The sequence below is a fragment of the Haliotis rubra genome, unplaced genomic scaffold, assembly GCF_003918875.1.
Source record: "Haliotis rubra isolate DU_JTF1 unplaced genomic scaffold, ASM391887v1 Scf291, whole genome shotgun sequence".
NCBI classification, from domain to species: domain Eukaryota; kingdom Metazoa; phylum Mollusca; class Gastropoda; order Lepetellida; family Haliotidae; genus Haliotis; species Haliotis rubra.
Genome location: NW_025766959.1, coordinates 984,438 through 1,009,959, shown reverse-complemented (window position 1 = coordinate 1,009,959; position 25,522 = coordinate 984,438). Strand labels below are relative to the sequence as shown.

At 41.0% G+C, this 25,522-nt stretch overlaps 2 protein-coding genes across 2 annotated transcripts in view; one reads left to right on the top strand and one right to left on the bottom strand.

The window, feature by feature from the left end:
* The window catches only part of LOC124281988 (gamma-tubulin complex component 6-like), a 48,389-nt gene extending 37,595 nt beyond the window's left edge, over positions 1 to 10,794 (top strand). Inside the window, 6 exon segments of the mRNA XM_046717999.1 lie at positions 6,182 to 6,219; positions 6,776 to 6,908; positions 7,481 to 7,535; positions 8,067 to 8,228; positions 8,334 to 8,533; positions 9,106 to 10,794. Of these exon segments, the coding sequence (XP_046573955.1) occupies positions 6,182 to 6,219; positions 6,776 to 6,908; positions 7,481 to 7,535; positions 8,067 to 8,228; positions 8,334 to 8,533; positions 9,106 to 9,197 (680 nt within the window). The 3' untranslated portion in view covers positions 9,198 to 10,794.
* A 3,744-nt stretch (positions 10,795 to 14,538) lies between these two features.
* LOC124281953 lies at positions 14,539 to 15,832 on the bottom strand. The gene is made up of 3 exons (XM_046717958.1): positions 15,731 to 15,832; positions 15,241 to 15,305; positions 14,539 to 14,992 (listed from the first exon to the last, which is right to left on the bottom strand). Exons 1-3 carry the CDS (start codon positions 15,747 to 15,749, stop codon positions 14,687 to 14,689), a joined length of 390 nt encoding a protein of 129 aa, XP_046573914.1. The 5' UTR covers positions 15,750 to 15,832; the 3' UTR covers positions 14,539 to 14,686.
* Between the last annotated feature and the right edge of the window lie 9,690 nt (positions 15,833 to 25,522).

Sequence of the window (25,522 nt, the reverse complement as noted above, 5' to 3'; positions counted from 1 at the left end):
ATGAAGCACTATCGTCCTTGATGGTGAATGATGATATAGACACACTCACGATGCCACCTATCGACCCTGTCTTAGACGTTCCAGACAACCTCAACACAGCCTTCAAGAAGGCAACTAAATACCAGTATTCCGTCGTTCAACGCTAAGAAGTTCTCTCTACACCACATGGAACCCTTCATGAAGACTCCAGAGATAGATGAGAATTATAAGGTCATCAACGACACTCGGACGAAATCTTACAAGATAGAAGATAAAAAGCTGGCACAGTTAGACACAGTAACCAGACGAACCTTCTTCGGCCTAGCCAGGTCAAGAGCTAGCAACGAGACCCTCATCTCGAAGTTTAAGAATTCAACTTCAGAGGAAGATCGAATGCTTTATTCAGTTCTACTTACACAGAAAAAGGATCATCAGTTCATGTCTGAACACCTATCATCCATTTCTGCAGGCTTAACATTATCAAGAAGGCAAGGACTGTTATCTTCCTGTACTTGGAGCGAGAAATTTACCAAGACACTCTACAGAGCCCCTTGGTCAGCACCATCCATTTTTGCAGAAGAAATTGATGAAGTCGCCAAAGAAGTCGCTAAACATTCCCGAGAAGTGATGATGATCAAGTCTATCGATACACTGGCCAGTGTGATACGTCAGACCTCCCAACGTTATTCCGGCAAATCAAAGTTTGCAGGCATCCTGAGAGCAAGGGATAAGAAATTAGGCAACGCTAAAGGGAATAAGGATTCTTTTAGGTAAGCCCATCCGCAGCTCCAAGAGGTAACTTCACGAAGAGGTCGGCCCTTTCGGCGCCAGAAGTTCCAGACGATGAAATACAGGTTCGGAACACCTGGAGTCTTCCACCCCCAGCCGTTCCAGTACAACCCTCACAAGTGGGTGGACGTCTGCAACTCTACTGGAAGAATTGGGGAATTCTTCAAGACGACTTCGTATCTCAGATTCTACGCATAGGTTACAGGATACAGCTACAAGCAGTACCACCAGTAACAATCAACCCACTGGTTCACAACTACGCTGCAGACCAGAAGGGAAATCTACTAGAAGCCATCACATCTCTACTAGAGAAAGAGGCAATAGAAGAGATAAAACAAGACTGCGTCACACCAGGTTTTACTCTCCAATTTTTCTGGTACCAAAGAAAAACTCAAAAGAAAAGTTCCGACTCATTTACAACATGAGGAAATTCAACAAAGATTACCTCCTAACATCCGCAAAGTTCAAGATGATACATCTACCACAACTACGACATCTCATACGTCCGCTAGACTATCTCGCCAGCATAGATTTACAGGATGCATACTTACACATCCCGATCCATCCGGAGTCAAGGAAATATCTGCGATTCCTGTTCAACGGACGTCATTTCCAATGGAAGGTCCTGCCATTTGGAATATCGTCGGCCCCCTGGTTGTTTACTCGAGTGACAAAGCCCATCAATATATATCTACATCGCCGAGGTCTCACGCGAGTGCGCTCTACCTAGACGGGCGGATTCAAGCTCAGCAAGATCCCAGTCAACTCAGACTGCAATTGAACTTCACCATCAGACTTCTCACTCAACTAGGATGGCTAGTAAATCTCCTCGAAGTCGAACTAGAGCCTACTCAGGAATTACAATTCCTAGGAATACGGCTTATAACAACGAAGAATCGCATTCTCGTTCCAGAGGATCGTTGGATCAAGATTCAACAAATGATCTCTCAAGTTCTACTCTCTCCGTTACTACTACGAGAATGGCAGAGCCTATTAGGTCTCCTCACGTCAGCTCAAGACATGACGCACAGAGGGAGACTACAACTGCGTCCACTAGAGAGATTTGCGAACGCCCACTTACACAGTCTGGATCCCTTCGAAATACCAGACAGACTAAAACCATACCTACTATGGTGGACTCAGAAGTCGAATGTTTGCGGCAGAAAGTACTTAATAGAGCCAGAGGGCAACGTCAACCTCTACGTAGATTCATCACTGCAAGGTTGGGGAGCACACCACAACAACGAAGTGGCTGCCGGGAAATGGTCGAAACAAGAAATGAATCTGCATATCAACATGTCTGAGATGAAAGCAGTAATAAATGCCCTACTACATTGGTCCAACATACTAAGAAACGCAAAATTGATGATCCATACGGACAACTCAACAGTGGCGTTCCACATAAGCAAACAAGGATCAACAAGATCTTGGAATCTTCTAGACCTCAGCTTTCAACTATTCAACATAATAGACAATCTGAACATTTATGTGAAAGCATGTCACATTCCGGGAGCCAGGAATGTAATAGCAGATGCTCTATCTCGACCACATCAACCATCCCCAACAGAATGGATGTTACATCCACAAGCATTTAGATGCATCATACAGACTATAGGATCTCCACTTGTAGACCTATTCGCCACAAGATTCAACAATCAACTGGCAACATTCGTCTCTCCAATTCCTGATCCGCAAGCATGGGCGACAGACGCTCTAAGCATCCCATGGGAAGGACTAAACGCGTATGCGTTCCCTCCGCCAGCGTTAATACCACAATCTACAACTGATTTTGGTCGCACCTTACTGGCCGGCAAGAACGTGGCTTCCCGTTCTCTTACAAGAACTCGGAAAACCAACAATACAACTTCCAGTTTGGTCGAACCTCCTAATTCATAAAGGGATTAAAAGGTTCGACATTATCTACATACCTAGCGGCTCTCAGCTCAGTTATCACTATGAAGACAGGCGTGAAACTGACGAAAGTGCCAGAGTTACTGGCCTTGCTACTCTCTTTTAAACTGGAAGACCAACAAAGGAAATTTAAAGCGCCAGCTTGGGATCTCAACGTGGTGTTATGACATCTCACCAGTGATGCGTACGAACCACTAGAAAGAACTTCTTACGAATTTCTTACACAGAAAACGCTATTTCTGATCGCCTTGGCAACAGCGGCGCGGATGTCAGAAATACATGCCCTGGACTTCAAACGAATACGTTTTGACACACATCACAACATAGTTCATCTAGGATTGAGATGGGATTTCATAGCTAAGAATCAACTGCCAGGTCAATCGGACAGGCAATTCCACATCCCAGCATTATCTGCAATCCTTGGTCTACAGGATATACAAGACTTATCCTTATGTCCAGTCAGAGCACTGAAAATATATCTACAAAAGTCTAAAACCAGGAGACGAAAATTCAAACGCCTTCTCATCCCCATATCGTCGGAGACACCCACAGAGATCTCACGTACTACGATATCAGTTTGGATGAGAGCAATCATACTACGAGCCTACAAGGCAGCAGGACTTTAGCCTCCACGAGCCTCCAATCCGCACGAAGTTAGAGCATTGGCATCTACACTCGCTCTACATGGAAACTGCTCAATATCCACGATCATGGAAGGGTGTTTTTGGAATTCGGAGACAGTGTTTGCTAACCACTACCTCAGAGACATCGCTACCGGTATCCACCAGTTTGGGCCTCTGGTTGTAGCTCAACAGCTGACGGTCCCGCAAAGGTGCTGAGATGTATCTCGCCCTTTTACCGCATGTCATGCAAAGCTCGTACTCCAAGGAATAGAGCTTATAGTCCATGTACACGTCTAGAACAGACTAGCATGAATATTGGACCCTGTACTTGTAAGGAATTACTTGTACACGGATAGGGTCACTGCTCCACTTGATACGAACATCAAGAGTTGGAGTTATTGAAATCCACATATACGGTTACAGAAGAGTTTGATATATTGTGGTCCCCCCAAATTACCAGATAAAATTCGACATATGGATCAACAGCAGCAGCAGTGCCATTAAATGTTCCCATGGGGGGTAAATAGGACGTAAATTCATCACTAAGGAATCCAGAAGTGGCTTGACCCACCACCTATCCCGTCGGATTCTACAAGCAATAAGCATGAGTCAGGATAAGGAAAAATATGTAATTTTCTGAATAAAATTGATATTTTATACTTATCCTGACTCATGAGGCAAGCCCTCCCAACCTCCCCTCAAGGCACTCTGGATTTCCCAGTAAATCAGTGTGTCGGGCTGTAAAATACGGAGAGAGTGAGGAGCATGGGAGACAGGTGGTGCCGTTTCCCGCCAAAACCTGAGAAGGGAGATGACTCCTGATAAGTGATTTTACGTCCGCTTTTTTGAAGGGAGCTTCAAAAGGGGATTCAAGTGTTCCACTAGCATTCAGAAGGAAAGGGAGACAAGCAATAAGCATGAGTCAGGATAAGTATAAAATATAAATTTTATTCAGAAAATTACATGTTTAAATTACTCATTAAGTCTATAAAATACCTCTGAACTATATCACATGTTATTGTGTTACACAATGTGAATACAATTATAGAATGAGCAAAAAAATGTTATAGTAAATACATTTATAGTGTACATAAATCTGGTAAGGTGTTACATACAAGGTTGGTTGTACCTCGCCCGAACAATCACAGATCTGCATAACAATTAAGTATGTATGCAGAAGAAGAATGACAATTTTTATGGATATACAATTTCTTTTATTCTGTGAAGGGTGACGTTTCGACATAGATTCTAATGTCCTTGTCAAGCAAGTATAAAAGAAGTTGTATATCCATAAAAACTGTCATCATTCTTCATCAACTCAACTTCTAAAATGCCCATCAAAGAAGTATGTATGCAAAGAGAAAATATATATATATATTTTTCATGTATGTATGTATGTATATATATGTATGTACATGTATATATGTATGTATGTGTACACACACACACACACACACACACACACACACGACATGATATAAAATAAGGTTTAAAAGTACAATTGCATTAGCCACACAAATCAAAATGACATATAATATTATATATATGTGGCAATCCATCACACATACCAAACATGCAGGCATGCATTTAAACTGACTAGACATTATTTATTAGTTGTCAGATATTTTGTTGATATATGTTTAGGCTCACATTCAATACTTAAACAGGGGCGATGGGGTAGCCCAGTGGTTATAGCGTTCGCTTGTCCCGCTGAAGACCTGGGTTTGATTCCCCACATGGGTACAATGTGTGAAGCTCATTCCTGGTGTCCCCTGCCGTGATATTGCTGGAATATTGCTAAAACCAGCTTAAACTAAACTCACTCACTCATTCAATACTTAAACATTACATATACTCACAATAACACATTGATCTGATAGTTCATCTTCTACTATAACTATCTATTGGATATATTATGTTTCAAGTAAATCAAGTCTTACATGCTACGGTGAGTCATATTTCTAATTATAATAAACAAGAAACTATCCATATGTACAACATTTAATACAATGTGAACCTACCTTAAATCGTCATAAAAATCCCCTGGTTTTAAATACAACCTTCCTTCCGAAGTACAAGACAGCATGTGAGTTTAAAGTCTGTACATTGTAGCTATGCTGTGGCCAGCTTGGCCTATCAGTGAAACAATAGAACTGACTAAGAGCTGGGGCAAGGAGTGTTGTAAGCATGCAGTGTGACCATTAGTGGAGGTTTGACTGAGAGTTACAAGGCTTACTGTGCAGAGCTAAGGAATAAGAATAAAATAAAGTATAAACCATAACTAAGATTCTATCATTCTACCATATAAAATCCACCTTACTTCTCAATATAATCTTCCTAACTTTAATTGAAAACTATGTACATATATATATATATATATATATATATATGCCACACTTACATGAAGCTTGAAAAATTATACACGATAATGCACTCGTAAAGAATTGCCTTATGTCATGAGGTGATTCCTGTGCTGAAACATGAAAGTAATTGCCAGAATTTGGTGAGTAGAGAATGAACTGAATTAGCATAATTATTTAATGTTTTTTTGTACAAAATTCCTGGAAACCCCCACCCCAACCCCACCAGTAATTGATGACACCCCCTACCTCCCCAGAACAAAATGGGTGACCCCCCTTAAAATCATCAGAGCTAACCTCAAACTATGTAGTTTGTCATGGAAGTGAGGTCGGGAGGTCACGCTAATTTCTGTGCTAAGCTCAAAATTGTGTAAGAATCACATTCACCGAGTGACGCATACAATACTGTGTTCAACATAATGTACTGCCAATACTGTGGTGACAGGAGAATGTAATCAATATATTTGTATAATAGTTATATAGATTACATTGTAATTCTTGATTCCATTCTTTCCTCAGCTCACGACACACTGGACTGTTTGGAGCTGAGATACAAGGTAAGGAAAAGGATAGGTAGTGTGTGTGGGTGGGTGCGTGTGTGCTTATGTGTGCATGTGTGCGTGCGCACATCCAAATCCATGGTGTCAGGTTTAACAGCACTGAATGAGAATTCATTTGCTGACTCACCAACTTCTAGAATGCCGATCAAACAATTACTGAATGAGAAGTCTTCACATACAGGCCATGGGCGGATCCAGGGGGTTCGGGACCCAACCCCACCCCACCCCATCCCCCCTTTTGAAAATGACTTAAGACCACATTGAAGATTTTTTTTGGGTGTTGGTGGAGACAAGGGGGGCTTCAGGGGGTTCAAACTCACTGAACCCCAACCCCTTTCAAAAATTCCTGGATCCGCCGATGCAGGCTGTTTTGTCTGCAGTAATACCCCTGACAACACTCAGTGCACATTATGCAGCACCAATTGTATGAGATGTTATAATGCCAGGCATCAAGTACACAGCATCAAATCGTATCTGTATTGCAGTAAATCCATTTTCAGACATACTTTTCAACCAAACAGTCTTCTGCATCAGTTTTGTTTGGTAATTCCAGGTTGACTGGCCACTGAACATTGTGCTGACAGACAGCTGCATGACCAAGTATGGCCGCATCTTCTCGTTCATGCTGCAGCTGAAACGGCTGGTGTGGGCACTCAAGGACATCTTACACAGGCTCAAGAGAGATTGTGAGTTGCTCTGTTTCTGAGGGAGAGTTAGTGAATGAATGTTATTTTACGCTGTTATGTTCCAGCTGCATCATGCACTCCTGTAAGTGATATTGGTTTCACCCGCTTGGTCATAAATTCTTTCGCAATAGGGGCGGCTTGGTAGCCTAGTGGTTAAGGTGTTCGCTCATTACGCTGAAGACCCGGGTTTGATTCCCCACATGTGCACAATTTGTGATATTGCTGGAATTTTGCTAAAAGCTGTCTAAAACTAAAATCACTCACTCACTCTTGGGAGATATGTAGCCTTACTTGTAACAGTGATATTGTGGGTTTTTTTCAGATTCGTTAAAAGACATACGATCTTGAGATGTTCACGCTTGAGTTGATCAATGTATTATTAGTGATATGAAATCAACAAAGTTTGACCTCTTCGTCTATTTAGTTGTCTCTTCTGTCATTGGATACTCGGGACTTATTCAATCTCAGGAGTATCTCAAGGATATTAACTAGTTGTGTTTAGTATAAGAAGGGGAATGTCCTTGTCTCATACATGTTTAAAACAGTTCACGTTTGACTGCTCTCTATTGCAGCAATTATCAACAAGGCAGGGAACTCTCCACAGTTTAGACGTCTTCAGTTGCACAGGTTGGTAGTTTCCTTGTCTATTACTTATCTCTGTTTCCACTTGCACATATTCTTGCTACGACAATCATAACTCCCATTCTCTAACATAGACTTTCGATAGTTGTAGCTCTAAGATCACTCTGTACAACTGGGTCCTGGTAAGAAATACAAATTTCAGGGTGTCTGTGGTTGAATTTCCCTAATGGAACTTTGAAGTCCAAAGTAATGGTAGTTCTGTAGCTTCTCAGCATATGCAATGATTTGATATTAGAAACATCGTAGTAATGTTGTGGAAAAGTGAAACATGACACAAGGTGACAGCCTGGGACCCCTGTTTACTGAGATTTTTTGTTGGCCCCCAAAACAAATCCCATTATTAAAGACTCAAAGATTGCAGTGTCATGATATTGATTAATGAGCTTAAGGTCGGAGGGACACTGGTACATCTTCAAATTCTGTATTGACATGAAGTCAGTATCCGAAATATTATTGGAGTTTTAATAAAGATGGAAATGTACCGAAGACAGTGTGAAGATGTTGATGATATTGCAGGTGGGAGATGATGCACTTTGTGAAGGTCATACAGGAGTACATCGCTAACCAGATTCTACTGCTGACCTGGTCAGAGTTCATGGACGCTGTCCAGACTGATGTCCATGATCTGGATGACCTGCACCACATACATGCCCGGTACCTTGAGAATGCCATCTTCAGGTTTGTTGCATGTTACAAAATCCTCACTTGTTTTCACCATCTCCAGTTTTCAAGTATATTTTGTTTCAAGTTTCTTCATTTTAATCTGAGAATTTTTTTCTCCAGATCTCTACAGAACAAGAAAGCTGCTTTTGTGATGAAAATCATTCAGGACACTTTCTGTCTCATCCTGAAGTTCCGCTCTCAGCTTGTCAGCGCCCCCTGGATAAGAGATGACAACACAGGGGAGATGACTCACCCTAACTTCAACAACATGGTGGCATCTTATGATGCATTTAAAGCATATACTCTCTTCCTTTTCAAAGGTAAGTTAGATAACTAGTATCACTACATCGATTATATGATCTGTAACTTTAAATCAAACTAGTTTGAATGTGAAGGCATATTGGACCTTCATACCACATTAAAATGTAAGAATATATAATGAAATATGGAAACTTAAATGTTTATGGATTCTGCCGACAGCAAAATAAGGTGGGAACAGGAAAATTCTTCTGAAGCACTGATGTTTTTATATTATATAATTGTGCAAACAATAGATTAGTCTACGAACAGAACAAGCTCAACAAAAACCTGATCAGCACTTACAAACATTCTCCAAACCAAGAAATACAGGAAACATTACAGCTGAAACCTGCAATGAACTGCAGAATCTGCTATACATAATCTGTTCATAGCAACTATTTGTGTAGACTAAAACAACCATGAGAGATTTTACGGGCTGATATGGAATGTAGAAAAATGTTTGGCATGAAATACTGAGATTTTTCTGTATTTTGAAATATAGGAATGACCTCATTTTGAGGGTTCTTCACTGATTTATTTTTTGTTTTCTGTCACTGTAAACATCATGGTTCCACTTTTACTTTCATTGCAGTTGTGAAGAAACTGGCTCTCCGGGGCTACCAGCCTCATCTCCAGGAGCTGCTGCTGAGATTTAACTTCAACAACCACTACGACAAGAGCTAGACCATCTCCATCACTGTGGTGTACTGTAAGAGTCTTGGCACCGTTGCCATGACAGCATTTCCAGAGCCTTCCAGATCAAATGCTATGTTTTGTGTTTGTCATGCAGTATAGTGCTTGGTTAATGATGAAGTAGTGTCTATGACAGCTTTTTCAGTTAGTGTCATATGCTATACAAAACTGGTCACAAGTGACATATCCCACTTTATGTCATAAGTAACAATTCATTGTGGAATCTATGATAAAGTGACATGATCTATCATGACCTGAATTACTATTAACTCTGCCTAGATTTTCGAGGCTCTCTTAGAGCTAAGATAGTCGTAAGTTAATGTTAATGTATGGTACTTACGACCATCATAACACTAAGAGAGCTTCGAAAATCTAGGCCCTGGTCCATAAATAGTTCTTAAATATCACACCATGATCAAGGTTTAAAAGTTGAAGCAACACATGTACAACATAACCACTAGTGCTGGGATGGATGGTTTTCTCATTTACACCTCAGTAAGTTCTTGTAACATTATTCAAGTTAGTTTCAAAGTTTGATGGTGATATACAGTATATTATAAAGGGACTAACCATTTGGTATTCCAATAGAAGGGGTCCAGAGCTGTTTTTGAAACATAACTGGAAAAAATCAGTTGTGAAAAAGAATACAAAAGATTGTTTTGGGGACATGTGAAATGGCAAAGAGATTGTCCTGTTCTTCTTTCATGATAAACAAAGGATATTTAATGGTTGGTCCCTGTGGTAAACTGGTATAGCACTGACAGGAGCATTTACAAGTATAATATTAGCATAGACATTTTACTAGGAAACCCTGTGGATATTTTCAGTTTTGGTGTTATAGATTGGTTTATCAGGTCTTTCAGTATTCTAAATATGTCCTAAAGTCTCTTCACTGGTTGCCCATCCAAGCCAGAATTGAATTCAAGACCCTGACCATTGTGTTCCAATGTCAACATGACCTAGCACCTCAGTTCCTCTCTGACCACAACAGCTGAGATCACACCAACAGTTCCTCCTAACAACACCCCCTGTCCATCTCAAGAACTATGGTCACAGATCATTCAGCTTTGCTTCTCTTCACTGTGGAACAGTCTTCCCATAACCATAAAAACAGCAACCTCTCTTGACTTATTCAAATCTTCATTGAAGACCCATCTCTTCAGGAAATATTACAAGAGACTTGTACAACTGCTGCAGTTTTTAGCTGTACACACTTGGCGCCATGAGCATACACTAGTGTGTGGATACGGCACCATACAAATGGACATTATTATTATTAAATGCCCCCAAAATATTTATGAAGTTATTTGAAGTGGATAAAATGAACCAAAGGAATAATGATTTGATATCAAGAAACAAGTGAATCATTGCCAGAAACTAATTAATCAGTGATATGTGATTCTAACTCTTAGTGTACAAATACCTCATGTGTCCATGCATTTATATAAATAATTTAATGCTTGCCTTTGTTTGTGTGCATAATCCGTCCTTTCAGCTGCAAGTAATCTCACATTTCTACATGCATGTATAATTTGTACAAATATTGAGATTTTGTAAATCTAAAAATAAATGACACTGATATATAAAATGAAGTGGTTTTTTTCAATTCTGTCAATACAGAACTTCACTGAGACTTCTTATTGTTTGAATCTGTATTCTGGACCTAATTTAAAAAGTTCCTTTGGCTGGATTGATAAAATGTGATTGATATACAATGCATAAGGTTTGTCAACACAATTATTGTTTTAGTGTAGATCAGATATAATTGTGTAAATGGAAACAGATTTTTCATTTTTTTCTTTAATATTCCTTAGAATTCTACCAGTATACATTCTCTCACATAAATTCATACACAAGTACTTGTCAACTATTCCTTTAGAATAGGGCGGTGAGGTAGCCTAGTATACATTGGCTCTCACATAACCGAGGTTCGATTCCCACATGGGCAAATGTACCCATTTCTGGTCAACTCAAGCATCATTTCTAATATACATAGTACAATCTAATGGATTTATTTTGGGCTCTTTAGCGTGTTTTTGACAATTGTGACAAATATTTGAATATGTTTTATAAAAGTGTGTGTATATTTTGTTACATGTTGATTCCCAAGTTGAAACAAAATGTTAACTGGAAATCAGTAAAAGAATATAATGTGAAACAAACAACAAAGAAATGTGATATAATTTACAAATGTATTCTAAAATTTTAGTTTACAAATCAATTAAGTGATGTTCCGATGATCGAAAATCGATCGAAAGAAGGATTAAAATTGATTATCTATTGTAAAAAACATTTTCGATTAATCAGAATTTTGTTGTTTTTGTATAACACCCTTGAATGAAGTAAACTAACCATCAAATCTGACGAATATTCACGAAGAAACAAGCGCTCAACAGCCTAAAGCTACGCACATTGTAAAATTTTAACCACTTTTATTGTTTAATTACAATTCCAGTGTCTTTCTTGCATGCATGCATTTCATTGCATGACAGCATTAGTTATAAAAAACAACATTAATTAGAAAAAAACTGGGGGAAAAAACTTAAAATTGGTGATTACATTAAAAATGTATATATTTCGATTATAATCGATAACCGTTCACCGCAATCCTCCAATAATCGATAGTGGATTTGGTTTCCGATTCCCAACACTTAAATCAGTACAAACAAACTACAGAGGAATACAATGGCAGTACAAATTCAAATAGGCCTAGGCAGAGTATCCAGCATGAGAAGTGATGTTCACACAACTGCTGGTCTTACTGTACTGAGTGAGTGAGTTGGGTTTTACGCCGCTTTTAGCAATATTCCAGCAATGTCATGGCGGGGGAACACCAGAAATGGGCTTCACACATTGTACCTATGTGGGGAATCGAACCCGCCCTTTGGTATGACGATTGCTTTAACCACTAGGCTACCCTACCGCCTTTGTCATATTGTAATGTGAGATGCTCGATGCAATACCATTATATACTAGCCACATAAAGAAACTGCATTGTCAAAATATTATCCCAGTTGATAAGTACGATAACAATGTCAAAGGTACGTATACACTTTAATGGAGGGATCATGAGACCATAACAAGTCGGGAGAATTTCAATTGAAAAAAGTCAATCACAATGACGTCACGAGTCCACAAGCGGGACTGGGGTCAAACGACCATGTCACAAGCTCAATAACGGGTATGTCCACCATCGGCATTGAAAACAGCAGTGCATCGACGACGCATAGAGCCTATCAAACGTGCAAGGAAGGCTTGTGGGATGTCACGCCAGATTCTCTCAAGTTCTGTTGCAAGGTCAAGGACGTTATCTGGCGGATGAGGAAGACGGCGTAGACGTCGATCCATCTCGTCCCAAACATGCTCTATCGGGGAGAGATCCGGTGAATTTGCAGGCCAAGGCAGTAAGTCAACGTTGTGGTGTTGCAAGAAATCCATAGCAACCCTTGCCGTATGAGGGCGGGCATTGTCCTGTTGGAATGTTAACCCCGGGCCATGACGTTGCAAAAAAGGAATTGCCACAGGTCGAAGAATCTGGTCCCTGTAGCCCACACCAGTTAAGTTGCCCAGAATAATCACCAAAGGAGTTCTTTGGCGTGCTGTTATTCCACCCAAAATCATCACGGAACCACCACCACCAAAGCGATTCCTCTCCAAGACACAGGCCTGTGCATAACATTCTCCCACGCGTCTATAGGCACGTTGACGTCCATCACTATGGGAAATGTTAAACCTGGACTCATCTGTAAAATAACATATCTACACCAAAACAAGGGTCTGCGGACATGATTTCGGCATCACATTCGGCGAGCTTGTCGATGACGTTGTGTCAGGATAGGCCGTATGGCCGGACGTCGTGGTCTGATCTCGTGATGACGTAAACGTTGTCGAACTGTGTTGGGGTGGATACGGCGAAGTCCTGGGATGGTTCGGGCAGTCATCACTGCAGTCGGAAACCTGTGGCGAAGATGGGTCACCCTTATCCATCTGTCCTGTCTTGGCTTTGTTACACGTGGACGTCCAGAACGTGGCCGATCGAAGACGTCATTTGTGTTCTGGTAGCGTCTCACCAGTGCTATGCAGAAATGGTCTTCCGGTGGCAGTGGAAATGTGCAGCCACTTGTCGTTGAGACATTCCCCCACGGACCATCCCAATGGCCTCATGACGTTGTGCAGACGTGAGCCTTGGCATGCTATGCGTTTCAATAGCCGTTTAATTTTTTTTGAACGATCGCAAGGGCAGGGGTTGAGCTTTCCAAAGTGACAGTATTGTGTGGCATTCATTTGCTCTGTTTCTCTTTCCCGGAATGCACGTGCAACAACGTATTGCACGTCTCAAGGACGAACCCACTGACGTCACGGAACGTGGCACGTGCATGCATGTTGGATACATGTCACTAATCTCTGAGTTTGAATCCTTATGTCTACACAGGTTTGATAAATTTAGATTTTACATTTTTGTATGCACAGTTTCTTTATGTGCCTAGTATATATAAACAATGGTTTCCTAACTCTCCACATTAAATTACTTTGGAATGATTAATAAGGCCTAGAAATTTCAACACCAATACTGTTGTGCCTCCCAGTCTAAATACAGTAACCAGCACACTTACTGTGCTCTACTGAATCTAACAGAAACAACCTAGTACAAATACAACACTGTTCTACAATGTCCACATATGTGAATGTCCAATGACTTCTGTCATCTTGGCCCATGTGTCCTGTCTTCTCCAACAAAATTGGCATAAAAAACAATAAAAACCTAAACTCACTCACATATCAAATCAAATCAAATTAGACAATTGTATAGCGCTAGATATCCAGAGTCCTGCTCATGTGCCTTTAGTGGAATGCTCATTTGAAGAGGATCGATTTGAGACAAGATCGGAAACGGTTGATTTTTTTGATTTTCGGACATTTTCAGGTAATCCATTCCAGAGTACAGCACCCGCTCTGCTAAGTGTTCTGTTCCCGTATGTTGTGGTTCGGACAAATGGAACATCTAAGCTTTAAGTACAGGGGAAAATACCCCTAACAATTTTGCCCAGTGGTATCAAGAAGGCCAGAAGAGGACAAACCTTTCCTGTTTGCCTTATATGCAATTGCTGTTCAGACAATAATAAACTCTAAATGTTTCACAAACTATTAATAAAAGCAGCAGAGTTCCCCCTTAAGCTCTATCCCTTTAAAGTCAGTAGAGGCATCAAAGCTTATCCAACCGAAAGGGGCTTAAAACAAAAGTCAAACCCAAGTGAAAATATTACTGTTTATTGACTGTCAAATTGTAGATTGTCCAAAATGTTCTAAATGTATCTCTGTATTTGAAAATATCCAGTTGTGAAATAACATAGGTATTCCAAACTAAAAGGGCCTATAAAAAGAAGTAAAATCCAACTGAAAGTAAACATTATTTATTTGATCAACATGATACTGAAAAAGTCCAAAAGGTCCCTAAATGTGTATGTGTATCTGAAAATGTCTCAGTAAAAACTCCCAACGAATGTGACTGTCCAGATTATGTACAGGAGTACCAGATGACAGTCCATCTTGCCAGCACTGAACACTCTTCTCAGAAACTTGGTCACACGGGATAACAACTCTCTCACTCGGGACTGGGGCTCTTTGTCATCACCCAGAGGGATTTCCACAAAGTGACTGTCATCCAAGTAGATGATGTTGTTGATGGGGACAGAGACAGACCAAGAGGCAGGGTCAGGAGAGGAAATGGGTGTGTTGGGGGTGGGCAGGTCTGAGATGGGGCAGGGTTGGGTCTGGACACAAGGACGCTGATAGGAAGGTATAGATAAGTAGACAGTGATAGGGGATAGAAAAGGGGTGGGTTGCTAAGGTAGTAAGGAATATTAGGAAGAAATAATGGAAGGAAAGATTCGTGAAAGAAATTGGAAAGACGAAGACTCAAGATTCACGTAGACCGTGAAGATGTCATTATAAAGGGAGGACATTAACGGGCCCGATGGTGACAGTTATAAGCTACCAATATGCAAGAATGACACCTCACTTCACTGCCACCTACTTTGCGTGAAGCAGCTGGAGCCCAGATGGCAAAATTCAGAGGAAACCGAACCACAAGGTCCAAATCTGTAACAAAGGACATGAGAAATGGTTAAATATACCAACTGATTTCCAATAGCGAAATATTGGCGACTCTTTGTTTTTTAAGAATAGTTAAAGGAGAATACGAGTGAATTGTAATAATTTGCTGGGTGAAAGTGACTTTTAGGGTGCTTTCTTCCATATATCAAAAAAAGAAATTTCGTTAGTATTCTCCTTTAAACGAAAAAATATAAACATGACTGATTTCATGGTACTATGTAATAGGCATTTGAGTGGCCCATCCGCCCTTTATGCTGCTTGTAAAATATGTTCTTTGTTTAATCGAAATGCAATTGTATGAGAAGAGCTTTGAAAATTTGGTCTATTTGATTCAGCTTGTCAGTATTGAAGTAAATATACCTGAATTAAAGATCTGGAAAGATTCAGTTACTCTGAAATACAGAACATACCTTGAACGTAACGATTCATGGTGCACCAGACGTGAGAATCGATAATATTGAAGCAGATCAGCGCAAATATACGAGATGAACAGATGAAACAACAATGGCTGCGATTTGCATCGGGAGTAAGTTTTGTAGTCAAGACGACGTCACAAGTCACACGAGAGCGTCATAGTATCGCGTGATGTCAACATGGACTGGTTATCTCGTAGGAAATCGAATCTATAATTTGCGCCCAATTAGAAACCCAGTTTTCCTGGAAGTCGAGTTAACAGTTTAGATGGCGCGTAGTTCAAAAAGACGAATTTTTTAAATGGATATGCATGCATGATGTTGAGCAAGTTGGCGGTCTCATGTCAGAATTACCTCGAACGGCAAAGACAAACGGGCCAAAGAAAATAGCCCTAATGGCCGTTTGAAATGTAAACACTATTGAACTTACACTATTGAACACACATAGTGCCAATAATATTTTGTTGTTTCACAATAATAAATGTTAGATAGATAGTTCATGTGTGGAAATTAGACAAATCCATTGACAAAAAGATTTCCAAATGCACATCTGAGAGAACATGTGGTTTCTGTCCAAAGAAATGAATCTTGGAATGTAGGAGAAATTCCCTTTATGTTTTAAAAGTACTTGTACCGTCGAGCAGAGCAATGATTATTATCGGGAGACCAAACACAGGATCTGATAAGCCAAAGGGAGTCAACTCCGTCCCGTACCCACTGGGACGGCCGGACTGTCATTTGACATGAAAACAAAATATTTTTATTTTATTGCAAGATATAAAAATGTCAAAGGATAAGTTAAACCTGGGTTCATCTGAAAAAATGACATCTGGCCATGTCCTGTTGCCAAGATTGGCCCCATTTGCTGCCCATCGCTGTCTGGCAAGTCTGTGGCGATGCAATAAGGTTGGACCACGGTACGGGTGACGACACCGGATGTTGAAGGCAGCAAGGCGTCCTTGCACCTTTTGGGCGCTGAAATGACGTTGACTTGTCCCAATTGTCCTCCTTGCCTCATCATCAGCTGTTTGGAACCGATTTCGCAAGTGTGAAACTCGGATATTGCGATTTTGTCGAGCTGTTATCACAGGTGGCGCACCAGGTCGCGGACGATCAGCAACACTTCCGGTAGCCCGAAAACGTTGTCCGAGTCGACTTACAGTGGATGGATGCACATTAAAGTGCCTGGCAATCATCACATCTGAAGCACCTTGGCTGACTATACCGATAAGCTGATTCCTTTCGTCTTGTGTCAAGTGTGGCATTTTCTCAAAGTGATTGAGTTCCACTTTTAATGGCTTACAGTATATAAACATTGTTGTATCTTGCACGAGCCAAAATGAAAACGATGACACCATTTGGTTGCTTATAACATAACCCCAAAGAATAGCGTATATGGTGTGGCATTTATCAACTTCCGTTCTAAACTATAAACAGTAGGTTATAGTTCATAAGAAGATTGTTCATCATTTAGTTCGTAATAGTTTTGCTGGGTCATATGAAATGTACGGCTAACAGTTCAATATTAAGCTTATTTATACGCATATTGGTTCCTTCAGTGTCCAGTTGCAACATCGAAACCTCTTTAAAGCTGTGGATTATTTACAATAACCAATGTCAATTTATATTTCAGGCCTTGTACATTTCACGCATGTCACCAGTCGCCCCTTTCCGTAACCTCCAAGGTATTCGGCTTTTCTCGGAATAGCACGAGTTGGTCACGAATGGTGTTCGCCAATATCATCACGTGGTGTCGTGATTACGTGTTAGCCAATCAGTGCTCACATCCGTTGCACGAGTTGTTGGTGCGCGTTAATTCCAGACGCCATGAAAGGAAGCAGACGTATAATATAGTCACCAACTGCACCGGGTCGACCACCTTTATTTCAAACAAGGTTGTCAGACTTTACATGGGGCCGAAAAACAATGAGCATAAGCACAGTTGCTCGGTGTCTCTACTGTTTACGCGCAGCAATTAATGTTGAGAAAACATATTTGAAAAATGATATTTTGAAGGCTTCTCTGCGATGAATTTCCAAGTTGAAAATGACATTAAGGTAAGTAGATGCAGAAATACATTTTGAAACCAGTTGTTTGTGGGTCACAACATGTGGACAACATATTCACCATTTCCCAGTGTCTATTTATTGTTTGTTGTGAGAAATATACTCGGGTATAACTTCGCTTCAAGCGAGTCCGGTAATTCGGCGGGTCCGGTATTTCTGCGCAGTTGCAATAGCGTACTTCCGTATCGAAGGTAAACATCGTCTGCTACCACATTTACACTTGAAATCGGGACATTTCTACAAAGGACTGGCTTTTAATCCCTAAAAGTATGTAAATAACAGTAATTGACAGATAAATTGACAGTTATGAAAATTCGTTTTCTTCAGACTTTTAAACCTTGTTCTTCATTATTCATAATTGGATTTAATATGAAACAATCTTCCTTACATTGATGAAGTGATTTTTGAACATAATCTGGCCCTAATACGCTTCCATACTTCGGATCTCCAGCTGGATGTTATGCGCATCAGTTGCTGCGCAGAATTACCGGACAGCAAATATGTCGTCCGAACGCCGGAAAGGTCAACTGTATGGCATAATGCAACGTTAGAATCTTATAGTGGTAGGTAAATAGGATACATACCAGCGTGTTTAGTCACGTAAACCACAAAAATAAGAGACGTTAGTTGCCGTGTTGCGATCGATGTACTTAGGTGCGCGGAATTACCGGACGGCATTGTATAGTGTTGAATTGACATCCAAGACATCATAGTGGTATGAAATTGAACTGTACTGCACAGTCTGCAGTACCCTGTTATTTTCAAACACACACATGCCCTTTGTGTCCTGAAAGTTTATTAAATGACCGCTGAAACTCTCGTGAAAACGTGTGAAAATGTACTGTGCACCTTTGTTCGAGCTTGCTGGTTTATTGCAATGTGATATGATCTTAAACAACGGGTGTAGTAACCATTGACTAGAGGTAAGTTCTGTGAGGGATGCCCCACAGTGGTAAACGTATTCGCTAGCCACCCTGAAGGCCTGGTTGAATTCCCATGCACTGATGTACAACGTTTCGTAATATGACAGGTACATACGAGGGGCGATCAAAAAGTATGTAGAATCACCAAGAAAACGATACAAATGCAGTTATTTTTATGTTTTACATTTTTGTCTCACATATGTGTCTGTCAATCTTGGTACCCTCAAAACGCAAAATCTACAATAAATGCAGCAAAAATAAATAAATTATGCTATGTTCCAGTCTCACGATCCCCATTTTGTCTGACCTTTTTTGGATCTTGGTACCATAGCTCAAAAATACATGCAAAAACTAAATACAATAAATGCAGCTCAAAATACCTTAAACAGGAAACAAAATATGCAAAATATCCCCGAAAATATTCAGGCAATCCAAATGTGTGTTTCATGAGGAAGTTCCATACTGAATATTTTATATGTCCCCATTAGAATCAAAAAGACAAATCGTTTTTCATTTTCTGCAATTTTGTTAGAAATATTATACCCCAATGTGTTGTGATGACAAATATCTGGTTAACCACATTACCCACACATGTGAAATTTTGCATATGGCTTTGCTAACGATTCCTTCAAAATAAAATGGAAGCTTTTCAAACATTGGACATCGAGAATATAGTTATGTTACAGGGAATGTGCGAAACCAGGGATTTCACGTAATCCCTGAAAGATTCAGGGATCATTATCCCTACCGCTAAGTCTGGAGCTGACAACCTGAGAGACCCAATGTCTTATCGCAGCATCACACTAGTGCATCTTCTTGTTATGACTAATAATTTAATCAATATTCCTTTTGTAGTTTCAAAAGTTACAGACGTTGTTTTTAGCGATTTCGTTTATAAATGGAAACAGGTCCTTTTACAATTTGTAGTTTAACTGGTAGGGGAGGTAATAAGTTACATACGTACTGTACTTTAAAAGTGGATTTTTGCAGTGATTTTTATGTTCATTGTAATGTCTCGCTCTATGAGAAAAGCAATAGCTTTGTTTAGATGTGCGGTAGCGCCGCTTAGAATCGAAACTGTAAAGATTTTATTGAAGATGAGTGTCATGTTTTATTGCGTTGCCCTTTGTATGCTGACGAGCGATTGCAACTTTTATCTAAATGTACACGTCTTTAGATGTTTTTCTTGAAAATCTGGGTATGTCGAAAAATGTTTCTTCTAGCTTGTCCAGGTGTATCGTTTTTATCTGCCAAATCTGCCTTAATATTCTTAAAAGAACGTACTGCAAATTTGTATACATCTTCTTAATGTAACTTGTACCCTTATTATTGCATTTTTTTTAAATATTCATATATTATACTCTGTATATTGTGGCACAAGTGTCTCTCATAATTCCGTACGGAATGGCTCAACATTTTACTGTGATATAGCATTTAAAAATTTAGTGAGGATTTTCAAATATTTTGTTTTCTTTATTGAAAATAGACGTTTAAGTTTAAACAGACTAGACCATTCATAGAAATAACTTGGAATATACATCATCCCGCTGTTGAAGAAGAGCTTTGGGATATGGGTTTGGGAAGGAAAAGGTATTTTTCAAACCATATTTCATGTTTGTCCTCAGCGTCTTCTTTCTACGAATGATGTGACAATGGACAAAGAACTGTTTCTCCACTATACACGAAGAAAAAGTTAAGCACCCCCTGAAATTTTCACAATGCCAAATGGCAAAAAACATGTCAGGTCCGCAATGGCCCTAAATGCTCGGACATTCAAATGCCATCTGATAGAACAACCATCTGGCAAGACAGAAGCACAACATCGGTGAGCTGTGGTTAGAATGTAATGGCGATTACGTCATGTTATCACAGGTACTGTTTTTACCCCGAAACAAAAAACCCGAAAGTATTGAGCTGCAAGTCAATGAAAGGGTGTTGACATTGATATTGTCACATGAAAATGTTCCTTGAGGACACTAGTGTACGTGTTCAGTGAGACTAATCAGTACCGGGTGGACCCGCCACGTACCCGGATGACACATTCCACCCTACGTCTCATGCCTCCAGTCAGACGTCGGATCTGTTCTCGGGTCAATAACAACCACTCAGCATGCAGAGCTGCCTCCAACTGATGTATATTTTGTACTGGAGGGTTCCGTGCCTGGATTCACCGCCCTATAATGTCCCATACATGCTCCAGAGGGTTCAGATCTGGGCTTAACGCTGGCCAGGGTAGAGTTGTCACTACATTGGTCCTCATGTAATCCATTACGGCACGTGATCGATGAGGCCTGGCGTTATCGTCCATGTACTGAGGTCGTGTAGCAAGTGGATGGTTATCGAAATGAGGGACAACGACTGGCTGTAGGACGTCCCGGATGTATTGAGCTCCCGTTAAGTGGCCCCTGATGGTGACCAAATGCAGCTGAGAGAGGCAATCGTGAGAGAGGCATCCCTACACCATGACAGATCCTCCTCTATAGGCAACAGTTGGTAGAATGTTCCTGGGGGTATAAGCTGTGTTCTTATGCCCGCAAACACGTGTGCACATCCATCAGTAACATGAAGTAAGAAGCGGCTTTCGTCCGACCAATGGATTTTCCTCCAGGTCCTCAGATTCCAGTGTCGTCTGGCCAAGCACCATGCCAAACGTGCACGTTTATGGTGGTCTCTCAACAAGGGACGTTTAATGACTCTTCTTGCCTTTAATCCTGCCGCTTTGAGACGATTTCTGACTGTTCTGGTGCTGATGGGCCGATTGGGTAACCACAGTCTTTTCAGCTGAGGACTTGTACTGAAGGGTTCTCGGCGTGCATGTCGTATCAGTTGTCTTCTGTCTTCACGCGGTGTAGTGACAGGAGGCCTTGCTTTCACACCTTGGACGGTCCATTGCACTTCCGGTCTGCGCATGTTTCCGGACTAAACGGCTAACGACGGTGTAATGGTAGCCCAGATTTCGTCCAATCGCCTTAAAGGACATTCCTGCGGTATGCATACTAATAATCTGATTCCTAGTGTCGATTGACAATCGTCTCCGTGCCATGTTCAAAGAATATGCTTGAATGGCCGTTTCAGCCAACGTTAAATACCCACAAATACAGTTGGGCCATACTGCTTTGTGTGATCCAGGTGTTCAGGAATCACTATCAACAGTGATGACACCAGGTGTTCAGGAATCACTATCAAACAGAGATGACACAAGGTGTTCGCGAAAAGAAGGGTGTATCCCGACAAAGCCAATATTAGCCTCAGATATCTGTCTGAGAAAATTATCTTAATAATTTCTTTATTCAGTTGGTGATTTCGCTTACGAATGATATAGACTATCGTATTATATTCTCCATGCTTTGACGAAATAACTTGCAATGAGACGTCTTCATGTTAAAGTATTCAGTCAGTGTCTTGATTAGGGCTGCGCAATATAACCGGTTTACCGGTTTTAACCGGTTCAGACATGAAAACGATACGTATTGCGATACGCTGATGGAAACCGGTATTTTGACAAGCATTCGGAAAGCTTCGTAACACTCGGAAATCTTGATGGTTGGTTCAATTGTGGTAATGGTGGTGGGAATGATCGTGGTGAAAATTACATTTAACTGAGAAAAGCAAGATTTATGGATGTCAACTTCTATATTGCGAATGAAGTCGACATCCATAAATCTTGCTTTTCTTATGCATTCCACTTCTACATGCCCTTCAAAGGTTTTACATTTAACTGGATTGTTAAGTTCGGTTTGAAGTTGTGTTCTTAAATTTTGTTCAAGTGTTTCGCAATGTTTTGGATCTGAATGTTTTAAATATTTACTCATTAATGGCCAGTGATCTCTGACATGTCCTGACCAGGTCAAGTTGCTGTCTAAAATCTCAGGGCTTTTTTGAGAGTTGAGAAAGTAGATCGGGGATCGTCAGAGCGTCAAGTGCGTAATCTAGATGTCTGCGCTACTGACAGAGCTACTTCATCTGTTCAATCAGCAGAAAGGGGGTACCAAATGGGATAAATCATGTGACTAAAATCTTCTAGCGCCTCACATGCCGTAGGGTAATCCGGAGAGCCAAGTCGAATGGTCATGCTAAGAGCATGCCACTCCGTGGTGAGGAATACAGTGTATCACAAATGCCCTGAATATTAACATCGTGTTGAAAGCAGGTAGAGTTTAATTAACAGCTGGTATAATTGACCGTATCTAGATGCAAGGTCATGATCCTAGATAAGCATGTAAAAACACAGTGTTGACAAGTTCTAATCCGTCAAGCTGAATGTAGTAAGTAGAGCATCTGGTATCTTGCTCAAGATAGTTGTAGATGAGTGAGTGAGTATGATCTTACGCCTGATAGCTGTAGCTGTAACCAAGTGACCATGTGTGTCGACTGAACCAACATTATTGCTGTACCTTAAAGGCGGCATGGTTCGGCAATGCTGGCAGTTCGGTGAATACTGATGGTTCGGCGAACGCTGTTGGATCTGCGATCTGGCACGGTTCGATGACCAGGATCGGTTAAGTGATCTGGCTCGGCAAGGTAAGATCTGAAACGGTACTATGATCCGGTTCTGGTGCGGCGACTCAGTTTGGCCCGACGAACTAGTTCGTTGATGAGCAGATCGATCTGGTTAACTAGTAGGGGGATGTTGTAGTGAATCAGTTAGGCGATGTGGTTCTTCGAGATGAGCCATTCTGTGCAGAAGAATTAGTTCGACGATGTCACGGCGAACCGGCCTGCCAAATCGGTTCGACGATGATACTTGGATGAGTTCGATGAACCATGGGACGGTTAGTTAAGTCGAAAAACGTCGATTCAGTGACTGCTGAATCGATAAATGCTGGTTCAACGATCTCCGGTTCGAGGACAGCCGGTCTGGCGAATTTCGGTTCTGTGAATGCCAATTAAGTAGATGCAGCCATGGTTCGTTGACGAATGCTAGTTCGTTGAATGCGCATTCGGTCCCTATCGACGGAGCAGACTGTTGCTGTTTCCAAACAGTAGTAAATAGCACTCAACATCGCAGCCAGATCTGGGGGAGGAGTAGTTTCCTGCGCAGGAGTCCAGGAATCTGGTACAATCTGAGTAGACTAGAGACACACGAGGAGGCAGGAGCCCCGTCAGAAGTCGTAGCACGCTGATGTCTATAATCGGAGCCCCGTTGAGTAGATCTCCTATCTGTAGAACCATATTGATGTCTGGACGGGGACGAACCGGAAGTAGACGCACATATGGAGACCCGATGACGAGATCAGGAACAAGGAGGGGAAGTATCATAACGAGAATGATGATCCCTGGATCTTGAACGATATGCAGCAGTCGATCGTGTAGGAGATCTAGGTTGACGGTTCGAGTGCATAGAAGAGGAAGTCCCATGCTGACGAGAAGACGAAGTCCGAGGTGGTGACTTCGATAGAAGAACCGATCTCAACGAAGTAGATGGAGGCGTTGCTTAGTTGAATGCAAACAAGTCGAATAGTGGCGTCTCGGCGGTGAAGTAGACCTACCTTAGTTGTAGACTAAGTTGAAAACGTTGAGCAAAGCAAAATACGTCCACACTCGTGTGCGACAAGAAAGAGAATGATTTGGAGATAGTAATGTGGGCAGCTAGTGGTGCATGCTGCATGCTTTGCATGAGAGCTAGGAAGCTGTCATATAATGAGGGTAGCATGGAGTGCTTGGGCGGATGGACAAGAGAGGTCCAGGGAAAAATGTTTACATCTTTCCACTCAGTGTCGAATCAAGAGAGAGAAGTGCATGCCGTGAGATAGGATAAGTTTAAAATTTTACTGTTTGCATGTTAGGTGTAAGGTTTATCAGTTCGTCTTCTCATCAGCGGATAGTATTCTCCCTGGTTTGAAGTACCAGCCATCGAACTGGGTAAGACTTCCGCCTGTATCCCCCTTAATTTTAACGATGAGGAAAAAATTCTTTGAGTGGCATTTTTAGAAGTTGGATATGTCTTTCAATATGTTCAGATACAAAGAAACATGTTAAAACCAATCCTTATCAGATGATTAATATATATTCAGGTGACAGGATTTGATTTGACTAGAATGAAATTTAAGGGGGTAGACGGGCGGAAGTCTCAAACTGACCTCCAGGGAGACTAGCTTTCTAATTTGGCATCAATAGCGATTCGATTTCCGACGCTATAACCAGTTGACGATATTGTGACGCTATCGTCTTGACTGACTGACTGAGTGAGTTTGGTTTTACGCCGCTTTTAGCAATATTCCAGCAACATCACGGCAGGGGGACACCAGAAATGGGCTTCACACATTGTAGCCATGTGGGGATTCGAACCCGGGTCTTCGGCGTGATGAGCCAACGCTTTAACTATTAGGCTACCCCACCGCCCCGCTATCGTCTTGACAGATTTTACTTCCTCTGTTTGGTTGTGTTCATCTCAATGGCTGTCAACAATTCTCACAGCTTGTGCACCATGAATACGGTCATGGTATATTCTGTTTCAGAGTTACTGAATCTCTCAAATCCAGGCTAATTTCACTCAGTTCTGAATTTATTTTGAAGACCTGCATAAAATATAAGCAGTTCAGACACCACTGAATTCGTCTTTTGCAGATATGCATTGCATTTCGATTCAACATATTTCAAATTAAGACAACACAAAAGTGCGCCTTAAATTACAGTCTCTTAATTTTGTCTCGTTTTTTTAGTAATGTCTGCAAGTATAGGTGTAGCTTTCCTTCAGCAATTTGCCCAAATTGTGATATCCAACCATGAACCATTGCAGACATTCTGTGTATCCCTGTACATTATCTGGACAGTCACATTCCTTTGGGTTTTTCAGCATA

What these genes read in the sequence shown, in the direction of transcription:
- LOC124281953 (XM_046717958.1), bottom strand. An exon ending in CTCCAGCTGCTTCACGCAAA is followed by an intron (nt 14,993 to 15,240) that starts GTAGGTGGCAGT and finishes CCTTCCTATCAG; the next exon opens with CGTCCTTGTGTCCAGACCCA.